This window comes from Populus euphratica, unplaced genomic scaffold, assembly GCF_000495115.2.
Source record: "Populus euphratica unplaced genomic scaffold, PopEup_1.0 scaffold42.1, whole genome shotgun sequence".
NCBI lineage: Eukaryota > Viridiplantae > Streptophyta > Magnoliopsida > Malpighiales > Salicaceae > Populus > Populus euphratica.
Genome location: NW_011499903.1, coordinates 523,104 through 542,814, shown reverse-complemented (window position 1 = coordinate 542,814; position 19,711 = coordinate 523,104). Strand labels below are relative to the sequence as shown.

The 19,711-nt window shown below is 31.3% G+C and overlaps 1 protein-coding gene across 4 annotated transcripts; it reads right to left on the bottom strand.

Annotated features, from left to right (window-relative positions):
- Positions 1-8,227: 8,227 nt before the first annotated feature.
- Positions 8,228-16,549, bottom strand: LOC105133114 (serine/threonine-protein phosphatase PP1 isozyme 2-like). Of its 4 annotated transcripts, none has more exons than XR_843724.1 (4): positions 16,184-16,549; positions 11,859-12,419; positions 9,038-11,780; positions 8,228-8,948 (listed from the first exon to the last, which is right to left on the bottom strand). XR_843724.1 is itself a non-coding variant. In XM_011036948.1 (4 exons), exons 1-3 carry the CDS (start codon positions 16,407-16,409, stop codon positions 11,608-11,610), a joined length of 960 nt encoding a protein of 319 aa, XP_011035250.1. In that variant the 5' UTR covers positions 16,410-16,549; the 3' UTR covers positions 8,246-8,948; positions 11,565-11,607. The 4 variants fall into 4 exon arrangements, 2 of the variants coding, with proteins under 2 accessions (XP_011035250.1, XP_011035251.1); XR_843725.1 differs by having other exon boundaries at positions 9,044-11,780; XM_011036948.1 differs by having other exon boundaries at positions 8,246-8,948; positions 11,565-11,780.
- Between the last annotated feature and the right edge of the window lie 3,162 nt (positions 16,550-19,711).

Below are 19,711 nucleotides of genomic sequence, written 5' to 3'. Positions count from 1 at the left end.
GTATGTAAGGTGTAGTAAGCTTATGTTTAATTTTAGATTCATCACAAAATTATTAAAATCTTCCACTAGTATACTTCTTTCTATTGTCAGATCTTAGTGTCTGAATCTTGTATCTACTTTGGTTTTTCACCCATGTTTTATACTTTTAGAACACATTAATAACTTTTAATTTGAATTTATAAAAGAAAATCCAAGAAAACCTAGAATAATCATCAATAAAGATAATATAATATATGTTAGCATTTAGTAAAGTTGTACTCATAGGACCTCAAACGCTTGTATGCACCAACTGGATTTTACATGTTGCTCTCCATGTAGCTTATGGAAAAGGATTTCTTGTTTGCTTTCCATATTGACATGCTGCACATTTGATTGATATGTTCTCCAGTTATGGAATACCTTTTATAAGATTATGTTTTTACATATACATTAGCCCAACATGGTGAAATGCCCAACTCTTCTATGCCACAGTTTATCATTTCATGATTTTATAGAGAAAACACTCTGCAACTTTTTCATGAGGTTTTAAGTAAAAACTTTTGCCTTTATATTTTTACTCTAAATACATTGTTGCATGAATTATCCTTGATGAAGCACCACTTTTCTTCCAATATTACTTTGAAACCTTTCCTCATAAGCTGTCTAACATTAAGCAAGTTTTGATCAATGTTAGACACATATAATATGTACTTCAAACTTGATAAGTTATTTATAACAACAATTCTTTTGCCTTTAACATCAATATAATCACCATTATCAATTTTGACTTTAGAAATAACAGTTCTGTTAAGTTTATTGAACAAATCCTAATTGTTTATCATGTGGTTTGTATACCTATTGTTAATTAACGAGGAATCATTTAAGTTATTACTTGTTGAAAAAACTAATGCAACAAACAATTGCTCATCTTCAGGTTGTTCAGCAACATGATTCGTTTTTTTTTATGTTGTTGTGATTTGCAGATTCTTTCAATGTGTTCAATCTATCTATATTTTTTGCACTTGATTTCTAGTCTCTATCAACACTTGATCGACTGATGATTTTTTTTGCAACAAGTACATGGTGAAAATGTTTCCACTTTGTTACTGTAATTTTGAATTTTTTTTCTTATTGAATCTTTTGTCTTTGCCTCTTTCTTGGTATTGAGCTCTTGCTTGAAAAGCTCCCTGTATTGATTCCTTATATCTTATCAATCTTCTTTGCTCTTGTGCTAGCAGTGTATTTACCAATTCTCTAAGAGAGATATTGGTTAAGACTTTTGACTTTTCTAATGAACAGATCTTATACTAATATTTTTCAGGCATGGTTACCAATATTTTTTACACAATTTTATCATTAGAAAATTATTTTCCAAGCAATCTTACTTTGTTCATTATGTTTAGTAATTTGTCAGCATAATCTTTGATGTTTTCAATGTCTTTCATCTTCTACTTTTCAAATTCTCTAATTAAGTAAAGAACCTGCATATTTTTAGTTCTTACATTGCCCTGATATTCTTTTTTAAGATAATCCTAAATACCTTTTGCAGATTCTAAATTCAATGTTCTTGTGAATATTGTATTTGACACTACAATATATAAGCAAGCTTTAGCTTTTTACTTGTTTTTTTTTCTTTGTGAATCTTTAGTTGAGCTATTATTGGATTTACAGATAAATCAAGAATAACATAGTTTTCTTCCACATCTTCTAAGAGGTCTAACGCCTCAAGATGAATTGTCATTCTGATGGTCCAAGTTTTATAATTATTACCATTGAAGATTAATGGTGAACAATGTGAGATGATTGATTGATACGATTTCTATTTTTATATTTTTTTGTTATGTTTATGGTTTGGTTTGGTTTGTGTTTTTGTTCTTTCAACTCTAAATCTATTAAGATAATTGATGCTCTGATACCAATTTATTGGTTTGTAAAACTTTAGTTGCAAAGCATAAATATAAAGGAATAACAGAATTGAAGAAGAATGAAGAACTACACTTTTATTGATTGCAAAATACTCTTAAATAGAGATAGAGTTTTAGTTGGAAAAAAGACTATTTAAAATTCAAAAATTACATAACAAACAAATCAAATATGATCAGAAGTTTTATTTCTAAAAACTTGGTTTTCAAATAGAGATATTCATTAATGAAATCTACTAAACAAACAACATTAAAGTCTCCTGGTCTTTTGTAACTTTCTAAGACATTCTTTCAACAATAATGCTCCACATTAGGGCATATCTTATGCTATTCATGCATTAACTCAAACAACATCTTCCCCTCATCAATAAGTCTTGTATGACTGCAAGCTCTTAAAGCACTAACAATATATATAGGGTTAGGTTCTATACTAACAAAAATATTGGTTGTTTTTTTTTTTTAATTCCATGAACCTCATAACTTCAAATAAGAGAATTCCAACAAACAACATTTTTCTTATCCATCTAGTCAAAACCTCATTGCCCCAATTCAAGCTCCCCACATCTACATAAATAATAACAAGGGTACTAATTACTATCAAGATATTGTGAAGTCTCTTTCTAATAATATATTAATGTATCAACCTTTATTGCTTTAATGTTGCAAATGCAATATAAGCTTGAAGTCCACTAACCATTGTCACAAAATTAGGATATAAATTTTGAGTTTCAAACATCAGCTCCTTGAAAAGTTCCAATGCTTTAAAAGTGCCCCTTATTTTTCATATAACAAGCAATTATAACACTCTAAAAAATCATATTTTTCATTGGCATCTCATAAAAATCACAACTTGCATAGGACACACAACCAAACTTTGCATACATATCAACCAAAGTTGTCATAATATGGACATATCCATTATACACATGTCGTAAAATATGGTAATGAATCTCTTTTCCTTTATTTAGCAGCGTCATCAAACAGTTTGAAAACAAGTATAGAATGAGCAAAAAATAATTTAACCTAAACCATTATCATATTAATAATTCAATCTTTTGGTTTGTATTCAAATGTACAAGATTCACTCATCTAGGGAGCAGGCACAAAAATTAACTTCAAGTATTCCACTTGAAGGAGATCCAACTACAGAAATATGTTTTTTTTATAAAAAAAGTTATATTCTAAATATTTTTTTTATATATATAATTTATAATTTATAAAGCTATACGAATGTTGTATGTTAACAATGACAGTTGCAATAAACAATAAAACCATGGTGGTAGTGGTTAGGAAAGTGGTGGTGGTGGATTTCTATGTGATGGTAGTGTTTGGATTGACAAACCCTTTGAAGGTGGTAGGTTCCTCTAATAAAAACATGTTTCATTATGAGGGTTTAAGCATTGGTTTTTGTTGTGTCATCAAAGTCATCCACCGCTAATACAAGCACCTCCCCCTTATGGATATGAACCATATCCTATAACACCACCCTCGCACGTATACTTGTCATCGCCACCTTCTCATGTATATTCATTACCTTATCTAAGGCCATCAATACAAACATCACAATCACAAAGCCTGTCTGGTGGGGTTCTAACTTCTCATAGACATCTTATTGATGGTTGCCTCATCTGTTGCTGAAGAAGTGGTATTCGATGTTGAGAAAGTTGAGTATCTCCAACAAGTTAGGAAGTTAGTTACAAATAAAACTGCTATAAAACAACTCTTTTTTTTTTGTTAAAATCTTGTCATTATTTTTCTGAAATTTGTTATTAAAACTCTTGTATAAAAAAGTGATTCAATCAATAAAAAAATATATCTTCTAGTCACAATAACAACTATTTTATATTGTTGGTTTTATTCTTGTTCTTTAATTTATCTATACTGTCAAAAGCTACAAAGTGGTATCAGAGCATAATTGATCTTAAAGGACTAGCTTAAGTGAAAAAAGTAACTTGTGAGGAACCCTTTTCTACTAAAAAAATAAATACCTAAACCTCCTATCATTTTCAATAGCATCAAACATTTATTTTCTGGCATCATCACCAATATTTACTAATAAAAACTATCAGATATGCGCTATAAGAATGAAAACAGACTTATAAGCATGCGATTTTTAGGATGGTGTAAATCAAAAACATGATCCACAAACAATTCCTACAAATCCTACTCTCGCTCAAATCAGAAACCATTATCAGGAAAGAGATAATAAGTTCAAAGTTAAAACATGTCTTTACTCTGTTGTTTCTGAAGCAATATTTTTAAGAATCATTGCACTTAATACAACCAAACAAATATGGAATTATCTTAAAAAGAAATTCCATGGAAATGAGAGAACAATTCATATGCAGGTCTTGAATTTGAGAAGGGAGTTTGAGATGTAGAAGATGAAGGAATTAGAAACAATCAGAGAATTCTTTGACAGATTAATTTCTATAGTCAATAAAGTAACACTATTGGGGGAAGGCCTTCTTGATAAAAGGGCTTGAGTGAAAATTCATATGACTTTACCTGAAAGGTTTGAGTAAAAAATATCTTTATTAGAAGATTCTAAAGATTTGTCAAAAATTTCTTTGGCAGAATTACTCAATGCTTTACAGACACAAGAATAATAAGCCAAGACGAGTCCATTGAATGAGCTTTTCAAGCTAAATTACAAGTCAAGGAAGGAGATAAAGGAAAAAAACAAGAACAAAAAATATAAAAAAATCGGTAGCAACAATAAAAGAATTGGAAACTACAAGAAAACAAATCACTTACGAAAATGTTGATGTGGAGACCTAATGTTAGATGCAAAAAATGTAATAAATTAAGATATATGGAGATGATTTCAAAAGAAAAACTAATTAAAAAGAAGGTAAAGCTCAAGTTGCTAATCACCAATAAGAGGAGCAATTGTTTATGGCCATTTATTTTGATAGTAAACATGCAAGTGATTGCTGAATTATAGATAGTGGTTGCACGAATGATGAAAATCTATTCAAGCAACTTAACAAATCAAGTCTCTAAAGTCATAATTGGCAATAGTGAATATATTTTAGTCAAAGGGAAATGAACAATTATTATTGAAGGAAATTCATGTTTAAAACTCATTTCAGATGTTCTTTTTTCATCTAAAATTGATTAAAAACTATTAAGTGCTAGTGAGTTTCTTGAGAAAAGATATTTAACTATGTTCAAAGATAAACATTGTTTAATTTCTGATCCTGATGAATTAAAAATATTCACTATAAAGATGAAAGGAAAAGCTTTTCAATAGATTGGATGGAAGAGGAGTCAACTGTCTTTTTAAGCACAACAAATCAGACTGAATTGTGGCATAAGAGACTAGGGCATTTCAATCAAGCAACATTGGTGTATATACAAAAAAAGAAGATGGTGCAAGAAATGTCAAACTTGGAAAAAGAAATCTTAGTTTGTACTTCTTGTTAATATGGCAAGCAAAACAGACTTCTATTTCTTCTGAACAAGGCTAGGAGAGCAATAGAAAAGCTTCAGCTTATTCTTATTGATGTTGTTGGACCTTTGAAGACAATATCTTTGAATGGAAATAGGTATTATATTGTTTTCATTAATAATTATACAAAAGTGTGTTAGGTCTATTTCCTAAAGTTTAAGACTGAGGTAGCAAATGTTTTTTTGAAGTTTAAAAATTGGATTAAAAATCAAAATGGTTATAAAATTCAGGTTTTAAGATCTGATAATGGCACCAAATACACCTCAAATAAGTTTGTCATGTTTTTTCATGATGCAGGGATTGAACATAAATATATGGTGCTTTACACTCCTTAACAAAATGGTGTAAGTGAATGAAAAAATAAAACAATAATGGAGATGAAAAAGTGTCTGTTATTTGAGAAAGATTTACCCAAGAAATTTTGGGCAAAGACTGTAAACATTGCAATCTTCTTATTGAATAGGTTACCAATAAGATCATTACAAAACAAGACTCTATATAAAGCTTGGCATGATTATAAATCCTCACTCCACATTTTAAAGATTTTTAAATGCTTATGTTTCACTTATGTTCCTCTAGTTAAAAGAGATAAACTTGATAGAAAGGCTGAAGTTGACATTATTATTGGCTATAACAATATTACAAAAGGCTACAAAGTTTTTTAACCTCATACAAAAAAGTGATAGTTAACAGAGACATCAAGTTTTTTGAAATTGAAAAGTGGAACTTCAAAGATGCAGAACGAAATGCAAGTAAGGAGATTATATAAGATCTTAATGATTATATTGATGAAGCACCAGTTAAAGGAACTAGATTGCTTGATGACATTTATCAAAGTTGCAATGTAGCTATGTTACAGCAGAATTTGAAAAGGCTAAAAATGATCCAAAATAGATTAATGCAATGAAAAAGGAGCTGAGGATGATTAAGAAGAATCAAACATGGGAATTAATAGATATGCTGAAATATAAAAATGATAGACCAATTCAAATACTCAAATCCTAATTACATTTTGGTTTCACTCTATATTAATTATCTATTTGTTACAGTAAATAATCCAAAAATGATAGACTAATTTAAAACAAAAATGATGAAGGTCTTTGAAATGACAAACCTTGATGAAATGTCCTATTTTCTTGGTATGGAAGTGTAACAAAACCAGTGTACGATCTCTATTGGCTGATAAAAATGTGTCAAAGAGATTTTAAGAAAATTAAAAAAGAAAGAATACAAACTAATGAATACGCCTATGAATTTGAAAGGAAAGTTCTATAAAGAAGATGGAGTTGACAAAGTAGAAGGAGTTTACAGATATTTGATTGGATGTCTGATGTACCTCACAACAATAAGACCTGATTTCATGCATATTGTAAGTTTATTATCAAGATTCATGGATTATGCAAGTGAAGTTTACTTCAAGGCTGCAAAAAGAATAATAAGGTATATCAAAGGTACATTAAGTTATGGCATTCAATTTAGTTATATTGAAAATTTTAAACTACAAGGATATGCAGATAATGATTAGGCTAGCAATTTTGATGACATGAAAAACACTTTTAGATATTGTTTTAGTTTTGGATCAAAAATTTTCATTTGGTGTTTCAAAAGGCAAGAAATTATTGTACAATCAACTACAAAGACAGAGTATGTTGCAGCAACTGTAGTTGCAGCAACTGTAGTTGCAAATCAAGTCTTATAGCTTAGGAAGATCCTAGCAGGTTTAGACACAGAGCAAAGAAAAGCTAGTAAGATTTATGTTAATAATCAAGCCGCAATTACAATATCTAATAATCCAATTTTTCATAACAAAACAAAGCATTTCAAGCTTAAATACTATTTTTTTTAGAGAAGTTCAGAAAAATAAAGAATTATATCTGAGTTATTGCAAGATAGAAGACCAGCTTGTTAATATATTTATCAAGTCCTTATCTAAAATAAGGTTTAAAACTTTGAGGGACAAAATAGGTATTTACAACAAAAGATGGAAGGAGAAGTGTTGATTGTTGGCTTCTTTGTCGCTGAAGAAGTGGTCTTCGATATAAGAAAAATGAGTTAAGATTATCTTCAATAAGTTAGGAAGTTAGTTGCAAATAAAACTAATATAAAATTTGTTTTTTTTTTGTTAAAATCTTATCATTTGTTTTCTATAATTTTTTATTAGAATTTTTATATAAAAAAGTGATTCAATTAATAAAGAATATATCTTGCTGTCATAATAATTATTCTATGTTGCTGATTTTACTGTATTCTTTGATGTTTCTGTACTGCCAAAAACTACACATCCACCGTCTTCTTGAAATCCACCAACTAAAACACTACCCTTTTATGGGCACTCACCACCATCTCAAGTTCTGTCAACTCAAACCCTATCAGTTCATCGATATTGGTCATCTTTCAAACGTCTACCATCGCAAACACCACCTTCTCAAGGTCCACCAACCCAAATACCGTATTATTATAGGCACCCGCTACCCTTTCGAGGCTCGCCTTCTCAAACAACAACATTCCGAAGGCATTCTCCTCCATCTAAGCCCACCATCTCAAACGCCATCTTTTCAAGGTCCACCAACCCAAACACCACTTTCCGTCACCTTCTCAGGGTCCACTCGTCCAAACACCACCAGCTTACAAGCATTTATTAAATGTATATAATATTATATGCAGACATCATACCTGAACCATTTGGCTTCCGGGCATCTTTAGCATGTGAATTTTTTTTAATTAGGCAACTGAAGAGGGGAATATTTTTTTATTTAAAAATATATTAAAAATAAATATATTTTTTTAATATCAACACATTAAAATAATTCAAAAATACAAAAAAATAATTTAAAACTAAAAAAATAAAAAACAAAGCCAAACAAGACCTATATAGCAAACCAAACTCGTATAAAGTTGAATAAATAAACAATCCTTGCAAGCATAACAAGACGAGCGAGCTACACTTTATTCTTCACATGTTCTGTGACCGTCAAGTTGTGTTAAAAAGAAAAAAGTTTCAGTACTCTTTACGATGGAATTTAGAATGATTCTTGGCGGCACCAAGCTCAAAGCGAGACAAATAGTAAAACAAGAATGAACTTGCTTGCCAACACTTAGTTTATCCGTTCAGGCTTCCTTCGAACATTCCAACAAACTGATGCTGGCAGCTCAGTCAATTCACAAACTTCATCTGATGCTTGGGCCCCAAAAAAGCCCGAGAAAATCAGAGGCCAGAACCCTAGTGCACTAGCTTGCGAGAGTCATTTGGGAACTTACCATCAAAAAAATTCTTAGTAAAAGGCAGGCAATCGTGCACTGCTGTATCAGTGCAGTCATTTATAGATAAAATGTATATACACGGGCATCATAATTTGCGCTAGAACTCGAAAAGGAAAAACTGGCCTATGACATTGCTATAAAAAAACAGTCAGCTCCAAATTTTGGAATTTGGAAAGCTCCTGCAAACAGAGCATTTTCAATAAATAACCCCGTACCCTCAACACGAGAAACATTGTAACAGCATGGTGGCTGCAGCTCAAAGTTGAAGCAGCTTTGATGGCAACATTTTCATACCCAAATGATTCTCCCTGTAACATACTTGAAAATAAGTTCTACAACAAAGGTGCACAAGGATTAGCAAAACAGAAAGCGAATGTAACAGGAATAAAATCAACATATTAGAAGTCAGAGCAATTAATACCAAAACCTGTCAATTACAGGAGGAATATAAGAACAATGAAGGAGAAGAATTTGAACTGTCATATAGAAGAAACAAACTTTAAATGATCAATAAAAACTAATGGAAGAGTCAACATCTAAACTAATGCATAGTTGTACAACAACTAAAAAACTTGTGTATATTTCAATTTCTCACAATCTAAACATGTCGGTTATTACTATGCATATTTACTGGAGGCAGCAAAACCGTTTTGTTTAAAATTCAGCCTACGTATAAAAATAAAAAATAAAAAGTACTTTCAGGGGACCACTATGTGATAAAAGCATGAGTGGTACACCAGAAAGCATGAAAAAGAAAGGTGGTTCCACATCCAATAAGCATTATAAAGGAGGCAATGGGGCACAATAGCAGGGAACTGCTGGTGGTGAAGGACAAGGTGGTTATGGATATGTTTGATGAAGGCAAGTGCAAAGTGGAGATGTTGCTTTCAGCTGTATTTATGGTAGCATGGCAGATTGATAATGATGTTTGATCTTTCAGAATTGGCTCCAAGGAATGAAATGCACACTAGGAGTTCAGAGGATAATGGAGGTGGTAATGATGATGAAGTAGACAAAAAATAATAGCAGCAGTGGTAAAAAAGTGATGATGGCAGAAAGGTAAAGTCATGTTATTTATAGTGCTGGGTATCACTGAATATGGTAAATGGATTAATCATATATTTGGTCCCTATAATTTGCATTTTCTTACTGTGGCCTTTCTACTCTTTTTTATGTAGTTAGCCCCTCTCCTCTAGAAAATTTCTTAATGCAGTCCCATCCAATTTACCATTAATTATATACACGTGTCCACTTTTTCTGACTTGTTGTCAAGAATTAGAGGTAAATCGGAAGGAAGTTTTATAGAGGGACAACAGTAAGAAATTTTCTAGAGTAGAGGGACCAGCTAAATAGAAGAGGAGTAAAGGAGCTGCATTGAGAAAATGTTGAGAGAGTAAGGACCTATAGTAAATTGGACAATAACATCGAATAAAGACTCATTTGCTTCTCAATGGTGGTGAAAACTGTTATAAGGCAATGCATCGATGTTTTTGGTAGTGTAGGTTATCATAAGATATGAGGTCACAGCTTGTTGACAGTTTGGATATTGAAGGAGTTGCTGGCAGATTTAAACATGAAACTAATATAGCTTTTGCCAGTGGTAGCAGTGGTGATACTTGAGGGACAAGCTTTTGTTTGTTAATCAGCAACACTGCTATTTTTTAAAAATAAACTCTTGTTGTCCATCATAAAGAGAAATAAAAAAAAAAACAGATTTTCTTTCCTGAAAAATGACACTCAGTGATTGGTGACCAGTTGTATGCTGATGTAAAGTAAAGCTAGGAAGCACAAAATAATAATAAAAAATAAAAAAAGCATAGTTCAGAAAGGAACAACAACACCTCTCCATGGAACAGTTTAGTTGGCTCATACATTGAAATGGGATTAGACATAAAAGTCTACAGTTTCAAAGAATTGCTCTTCAATGTATGCCTTTATATGAAATATAATGTCTTTCATGAAACTGAAAATTAACCGATTGATAAAATCAGAAACCCAAAAAAGATCTAAACAAAATTCAGAAGTAACTTCATTTTCCCTAACAGCTTTGCTCTTGAAATTTCTACCCATTAAAAAGTGAAGCTTATTCTTAGCCTTCAAGCAAAGAAAATAGCAACAGAAAGATAAACTGCCACTCAAAAAGCACCATCAACAACAAACATACTAGTCACAAACACCCACAAGATATAATACAATTCTGAATCCTATTATATGGCTAAAATGTGAATCATTTATGCCATTACACGGCAAGCATTGGCAGAGCTTCAACATAAAATAAATGGGGGCTGCACTCCTTATCCTTTCATTTATTAAAGAATAAATCAACATGGTATTATTGATAATGAAAGTAGACCCTACATTGAATTGCTAGACCAGTCCTCATTCCCTTACTTTCTTTTATTTTTTATTCTATTTTTCATTTAAGCACACTACATTTTATATGAAAGTTTCCTCTGCATCGCTGAATCAATATATGGGCTTCTCATAGTTGGTGTGTATTAGATATTTTACCTAATCTAATTATGTAGCTAAGCAACAATTTATATCATGATCATGATGGTGAGAGAAAAAAAATTATTGCAACAAAAAAATCAAATTCATAGAGAGCAATGACTAACTTTAGATGTATTTGGCGTGCAGAAGATCTAGCCAAATCAGTTTAATTAGAAGATTACAACTCTGTTTACAATTATATCGTGTCCAATTTATAGAAGCATGCTCTATTACTTGTATTTACTGCAGCAATACGATTAGCAAATGATATTGATTCCTCAAATATTACAAATTAAATAATCACCTATGAGGTTGTCTTTTTTCCCACACCCTTCCCTAGAAAGCTCTTGTCTTTCAGAAATAACTAAAGAATGGAATTTTGTTTGATAACAAAAATAATTTACCATTAAAGGAACAACCAATACAAAAAAGAGAACTCATAGCATAAAACTTGCATAGAAATTGTAAGTGGTTATAGGACAGCAAAGAGCAATCATTTCACATGAACCTGAACCTTTTGTCTGCAGGCTTGAGTATTTGGAAAGAGCACATTAGGGTTTCATCAACACTCATCATTGCACCGGCATTATCAAATTCACCGCAATAGTTGGGAGCTGAAAATATTGTTACAAGCCGCCTCTCTGCAAAGAATTCATATCCATCCTCAACGACTTGACAGAAGAAAAAAAAGACACATCATGGAAACTGCTCGAGTTAAAAGAATTGATAGAAGAAGCAAACTTCACCAACCTGATGGGCACGACAAACAAGGTCCATATCATTCCTCATTAAGAATTCTGCAACCTTATCAGGGCCAAATGTATATGAGACCCCCCGGTCATTCAGTCCCCAGCCTTTGATATCCCTGTCAGGATCAGACCAAAGTAAATCGCAAAGCAAGCCAGAATCTGGAACATCAGTTGGACGAGGCAAGTTCCTAATTTGATCCAAATTTGTTAATTCAGGGGAAAGCCCACCGTGCATGCACAATATTTTGTCATCTATAAGAGCAGCAACAGGAAGACAGTTAAAACAATCTGTAAATGTCTTCCAAAGTTTCACATTGAACCGTCGTTTACATTCATCATAGAATCCATAAATTCGATTAATCGAAGCAGACTCATGGTTTCCTCTTAAAAGGAAGAAGTTCTCAGGATACTTGATTTTGTAGGCAAGCAAAAGGCATATTGTTTCCAAACTCTGCTTCCCACGGTCCACATAATCACCTAAGAATAAATAATTGGCACTAGGAGGAAAACCTCCATATTCAAAAAGTCTCAAAAGATCTGAATATTGCCCATGAATGTCACCTGGAAATCAACGAGGAAAAGGCACAGCAGTTAACAAAACCCAGAAACAAGGATATGAATGCAAGAGAATCATGAACATGTACTTCATTTTATACAATGAAAGATAAATTAGATATTTTTGTCATACTTTCTGATTTTCTGATATCTTTTGATTATTTGGGCTTTTCTTTGTTATAAGTGATACTATTGGCTTGCTCCCTATTTTGATAGGACCATTCGGAAGTTTTTGGTGCACTTATATAAACAGCCATTTTAGCATTATGGAGATGCTGTTTCAACAAATGAAATTTTTGCAAAGCAACTTCTTTTCTATTCTTGTGGAGTTCAGAAGCCTAGCATTTTGGAGGTTTTTTTAATTTGTGAATCCTTTACGAATCTCAAGGGTTTAATCTAATGGATTCTAGGGTTTGTCTCTTTACTCTATCACTTTTCCTGTTCTTCATCATACACTTTGTAACTTATTAAGGAGTACCTGAGGCTAACAATTATCAGTTTAGTTGAATGTATTAGAGTAATAGCTTGCCAAATGACATGGGTTATGTAACAGCAAGGCACTTCAAACCCTCACATTTACTGTTCGTTTTTATTTGAACTGGTAACTCTCATGTTTAACTGACGTAGGACAATGGTAAGGACAAAGATAAATGATTGAAGAATTCTCTATAGGAAAGGGGTGAATTGAATAAGATAAAGAAAAGCACCCTATAGAAAAGGTGAATCTATAGGAGAGGACTGAGAAAAAGAAAACCCAGTAGTAATGGGTTGGATGAACGAAATAATTCTCCATTTAAGGTTTGATTCATCAGAAGTGTCTGCTCCCAAAACGCATTGAACATGATGCTTACATAGACACCCAAAACCTGTTAATCTAAACCAATTGAGAACTAAGAATTCTTACAAAATATATAATAATAATAATAATCCTATAAAACTTCCTAAATAAAAAAAATAGAAAAATATTAAAGTGCAAACAAATTAATGAAAATCCTATATCTTATACTACATCTTGTTCACAAGCTATTTTAAACACTTGAAGAAAATGCAAATGCAAATAATGGACCGATCAAAGGCTCCATTGAAATATCCCATTTTAGGGGGTGTTTGCTTTGCACAAAATATTTTAAAAATGGAAAGAAAAAAAAAAGCCTTCTAAGACATTTTTAAACATGGAATTAATTTCACAATGTTTAATAAGTAATGGTGTGAAAAATACAGAGGTAGTGAAATAAATCATGGCAGTGGTGGCAGCAGCATCTTCAAAGAGGTGGTGGTGGTTATGGTAACATGGTACAACTATGGTGGCGTGGTGTTGGGGCTGGTAGTGTTGGCTAAAGTAGCAACAATGATGTAGTGGTGGTGGTCAAAATAGTTGGATAGTATTGTGAGTTAATTATTATCTATAAAATATTTTACAAAACTTCACGACCTAAAACTATTTTCCAAAAAACAAATAAAGTTTATAAGTTGATTATAAAATATCCTACATTGACTAGTTTCCTATAAAATATTTTAAGCAAAAGAAACACTCTCTTAATGTCCACACAACAATTACACTAGCACATGCCAACCAACTAGCAACATCAACCTATAAATGTTAGGAGGCTAACTTAGAAAGATTGCAAACCACCATTTTCAGTTTGGTCTAATCAACTAGAAGTCCAAACTTCTAAAATTGCTTGTGCTATTTATATGTAAGGATCAACAAAATATTTAGACCAGCTAGTCAAATTAAGATTGAGAGTATCACTTAAGTTTCTAAGCATAGAATGCCAACCATTGCTTATTTTTAAGTGAACAAAACTTTTCACTTAGAGGAAGAGAGGTTTTCATTCAAGTATTGTGGAAGGGGTTTGACTCTAGAGATGCAAGATAGGCATCCATGATAATTGTCCATGTAGTGTGAATTATACAGGCCAATCCTTAACAAGAACAAGCTCAGCCAAAAATTGCTAAACCTAACATGGAATTCTAGAACCAAAAACAGCTGAAAGGTAGATATGGATGCTTATGTTTTGTTGAAAACATATTTGACGTTAAGGTGCTGCTAGTTCAAGAAATTATGCATTCCATGCACAAACACTCTCTTGATACTACCAGTCCAAAAAAAGCCTCTCAAACAGGTACTAAAGCATGAAATCCCAAATCTATCATCGCTACAAAACATAGAACATCAAGCACACTAACCAAGTCTTATCTCATTCTATACACTTAATACTTATGCATATTATGAAGTTAGCTAATACTGTCCTAGCAATTTTGAGACAATTAAAATATAAAAATATTAAATTATGACAGATTACAAAAAAAGGAAATATCAGCAAACAACTTCAGGATAGATTTTACTATATTTGGATTCTCAAATGAAAAAAACATGACTATGTGTCTACTTTTTACAATGATGCATTGGGCAAATACTCGGACACCAGGCATCATGAGGCCTCTTGGTTGTCTAGACAAATGCTTTAACCTTGGAGGGTCTTTTTCTGTTCAAATGCAATTTGATCCAAAGAAAGCGTAAGTTGTTTGTGAACAGACAAGCTCATCCAGCTTAATCCATGAACACCCAAGTTCACCATAACAATATACAAACAACTGAACCATAGATAGATTTTATTCATTATGCAATCAATTCCACATAAACTTAATAAATATGAACCCTTTAGTGCATCCTCATGAAGCATGGACACAAATATGGAATACCAGTATGGCAGGATATGGATATGGAGATATGAAAATTCTTAAAAATTTAGTATATGATTCATGAGGGATATGTTAAATTTTTAAATATTTTATGTAACATACGAAAATCTTATTTTAACAAGAAATAAAGAAAAAAATCCTAGTATCTTCCATGTATCCAAAATTGAATTTACTGTTTTATCATTTTTCTCCATATACCCACATCTCCGACATGTATCAGGCCATATCCAGTGCATATATGATGAAGACCAATATGGCTACAGGATCATTTTTTAAGGATCAATGCTTCCTAGATCCCATCCATATGGACACACTTTCAAACAACTTAACCAAGTGAAACTGGTTTCACTAGCTCATACAGAACTGGTTATTTGGTTTCCTCTTTTCGGAAGTGAATAGATATTTCTTCCATCATACCCTTCAATCTCTCTTATTCTTTCTTTATATAATTTTCTTCAAGTCCTTCATACCCAGAGCTAATAATCAATAAGCTAACATCTTGAACAAGACAAGAAAAGGAGAAAGCACATTGCTCAATTATAATCCACCAAAGATTATGCTTGAAGTTGCTGCTCTTCAGTCTTGAAGCGCCTAGGAAGAGAATTCCAAGCAATCTTATCTACCAAACTATGAAATAAGAAAAAGGGTGCTCTCGGTCTCAGACCAAGACCAAGACTTTAAGAAAAATGGAGCGATCTAGAATAGAGATTTCTTCCGATCCACAGCTCCGCGTCCACCAATTATCAGTCTTCACATCAGTTACCATATCCAAGATTTTGGCTTCTGTATGAAACGACACATAGGGTAAAATAGATCCCCTAAATAAATTGCTTGAACCAATAATCCTTCCAGCCAGCATTAAATTAATATTCCCAACTATTGATTTTTCCCCCATCAATCTAGATTTGTCCAGTTTAATCCCAACAAAGAAAAAGGAAGAAAAGCAAAAAAATGATTGTATAAGTCTCCACCTAAATGTAATAAAGAATGGAATGAATCCAGCAAAAAACCACGCAGTGTTTCTTAGTGAATCATAGTAAGAGGAAAAGATGAGGGAGGTTTACCACAGATCTTAATGGGGGCTTCCAGCTCGAGAAGATTGGGTTGTTGAAGAAAGATTTCTTTGGCAACAGCACAGAGTTGACGGATCTCATTCTCGCTAAGCTGAACCTGCGGTTGTTTGGCTAACCTTGTTTGCCTCAATTCTAACAAACGACTTATTATGCTATCTAAAAGACCAGCCTCCATTGTTGTTCCCTCCTTCCTCTGCTGCTTTCCTTCCTCTTCCATTATAACAAACAAAATCTACTTGTATATCTTCAAGCTCGATTTCCCTCTCCCAAATCGAAGTTTTCTTTTCTTTTTGGCGATTTTGAATGTCGAGTATGTATTGGTATAGTGGAAAGGAGACGACGGTAACAACAAAATGTCTGCTTTTTATTTATCGTATAATAATAATAATAAGATTTTTACAACTAATACTATTAGCCCTGATTTGACATGACGAATCCATTCGGTAACTTGTTCATTTGTTACCTAATCTAGGGGAGAGGATTGTACTAATATTAATTTTAAAATATTTTAAAATAATATTTTTTATTTTTAAAATTTATTTTTGATATTAACAAATTAAAATGATATAAAAATATTTAAAAAATAAATTCAAAATAAAAAATATATAATTTTAACAAAAAAAAACAAATTCAACTCTAATATTTTAGTAAGTAAACTTATAATTTGGTAAATCAGATAAGAATCAGTGAAATTTTATTTGATTTTATTAAAAAAATTAAAATAATATTTTTTAATTTTTAAATTAAAATAATATTATTTTAAATTTACTATCAACCCATCTGACCTAACCTTAAACCGGGTTAGAAATGAGATGTATACTCTAAGATGTGAAAACGTGCTGCCGAATATTATACTTTAATGTTATGAAGAAAAATAAAATAAAGAAAATGTAAGGGGGAAGGTGGGTCCGGCTAGATAATAAAATTCCTCGGACGGTTGGATCCACCGTTGCGAATTTGCCTTTGCAAGGGGGTTCCTTTTTTATTTGCTGTGGTTGGGAAAATGCAAAGCAACCTTGGTTTCCCTTCCAGCAAAACCGTTTCTTCTGTGACTAGGAACGTGGTTATAATTATTTTTAAAAATAAAATTTATTTTAAAATATATTAAAATAATATTTTTTATTTTAAAATTTTTATTTTTGATATTATTGTATTAAAATAATATAAAAACATTACAAAATTTAAATTTAAAAAAATTTAAATTTTTTAAAAATATTTTTGAAATATAACTATAAACAAGATGTTAGCTATTCAACAGCAAGTCCAAATATTAACATTTCCATGTGAACAGGGAATCAGGACTTGTAATTTGGATTCACCATCTAGAAACCATGTGAATCCGGATCTCTCAGTTAAATCCAGATCTCTTAATTTTTATCTTAAATTATATAGTTCACCCAAGCACATTAAGTTCTTTTAAAAAAAAAAACAAAAGGTGTAAGTCAATGAATCAAATCTTAATCGAACTTTGATGTTGAGTTTTGAAAAACTACAAACTATGCTTCTTAAAAATAAGATTTGGAATAAAGATAATATGTGGAATAACCTTTTTTTTTATAAAATGTAATATGGGGATTAAGATGAGACCCATTCTGAATTAAAATAGCAAACTTGCATCCTATGCCATGAAGATAAACTATTAGAAAAGAAATTAAAAAAATACAAAGTTATTTTTTAAAAAAACAATTTTCAACTATGAAATAAAATAAAATAAGCTAAAAAACAAATGTCAATCCCTGTTAATTTTTCAAACCCTATTATAAATCAAAAGAATAAGGATCAAATTTATATATAAAAAATAAAATGAAATTGAATGGTGAAATTGAAAACAAATAAAACTTTTATAAAAGGATTAATTTGTAATTTTTACGGAAGAAAAGAGGAAAGAAAAATAAATAAAGAAAGCCCTACTGGTTGCATTGCCTAACCGACGACAAGCTATTTCACCTCTATTGACACGTACCATATTATCAAAAAGAAAACACAATTAAACATCTAACAACTAAATAAAAGGTTAATTTTAGTCAATACAGGCACCATCCAAATTATGCAAACACCTTTTATGTGCTAGTGCAGACAACACATGCTACAATAATGTTTTTGCATTAAAAAATAATTCATGAAACTAAAAAGATAAAAGTGTTCTTGATAATCCTGAGATTTACCAAAAACTATTTGAAAAAATAAAAATACTCCCCTCAATGCATGACTTAAATTTTTATTATTATAGTAGCAAAATTGTAATTCTATTGCAATTTAAAAATAAAAACTTATATTACCCCTCTTATTTAGATTAAAAATTTTAGACTGGATAGATCATTCCGCTATATTAAAAAAAAAAGTGAAAACATGATTGTAACTCATATAAATTTTTAATGAATAAATACAAAATGTAAAAATGTCAAAATATAGACTATTGGTTTCTTAAAAAAAACAAAAAAGTTAGTAGTAAAATAAGTCTATTTGCATAGTTTTTGCCTTAATCTTGAGCTTTTTCATCTCTCTCTTTCTAGATAACTTTATATACTTTCGCCTTTTCTCTTTGATATTGATGATTATTTTTTCAACCAATCATATAAGGAGTATTTTTTCCATCTCTCTTAAATCAATTTTTTTTTGTGTCTATGTATGTATATATATTAACAATAACTAAAAAAGTTTGATATTTCACTGTAACGCAGGTTACTATTTATTATGAATGAATTCATTGTAAATGCATTGTGAATGCTTTCACTTGCTTTGGCTAGTGATTTCAAAAGGTAAATAAGGTGTAAGTAAAGCTAATAAGCTCCTCATTTTGAATAGTTGACTATACTAGTCAATATGACTAATGCAGAGAGTAGAAAAAGGAAGACGACAGGGCTTAAAAAAAGAACTCTTTTGTTTGAGACAAAGAACATCAAGTCAATAGACAAATAAGGGCAATTTAGATTGTGAGAGCTTTTACTGTGGACTGCATTGTTGATGGGGGCTAAGCCTATGGGTGAGCAATCCCAACGCATACGTGGCGTTTGGGCTCTGTTTATAGATTGGGCACACCCCCTGTGCACACGCGACATTTAGGCTCTGCCTATTGTTGTAACCCATTTTTTAGGTCCTTGCACAAAAAAGGAGAATATATATATATATATATTCAAGAAAACTAAAAAAAATAATAACAATGAAAAAATGATATCAGAATGCTCAAAATGATCAGAATTTGGTAGAGGAGATTAAAAAATATAAAGATTAAAATTTGACTGTATTTTGTTAACTGATGAGAGTCTTGTTAACAAAAAAAATTCAATTTGAGGAAGAAAAGTCCAAAATCAGATATTTATGGACTCAATTGAATTTTATTGAAGTTTTAATTGAATTTATAAAGGGTTGGATTGCAATAAAAATTGATTTTGAAGTCAATTTGGGCTTTAATTGAAAGAAATTAAAGTTCTTAGATCAAATTATAATTTTTTAGAGTTAACTTGGTTAAATCAGGGGCTTAATTGCATAAATATTGAAGTCTGATGGCCAATTAGGGAT

Bases quoted from the DNA above. Each gene is read 5' to 3' on its own strand.
- LOC105133114 (XM_011036948.1), bottom strand. From the start codon at position 16,409: ATGGAAGAGGAAGGAAAGCAGCAGAGGAAGGAGGGAACAACAATGGAG. The intron at 12,420-16,183 runs GTAAACCTCCCT...GTTGATTTCCAG, and splicing joins AGCCCCCATTAAGATCTGTG to GTGACATTCATGGGCAATAT. The intron at 11,781-11,858 runs TTGGTGAAGTTT...TCTTCTGTCAAG, and splicing joins TGTTTGTCGTGCCCATCAGG to TCGTTGAGGATGGATATGAA.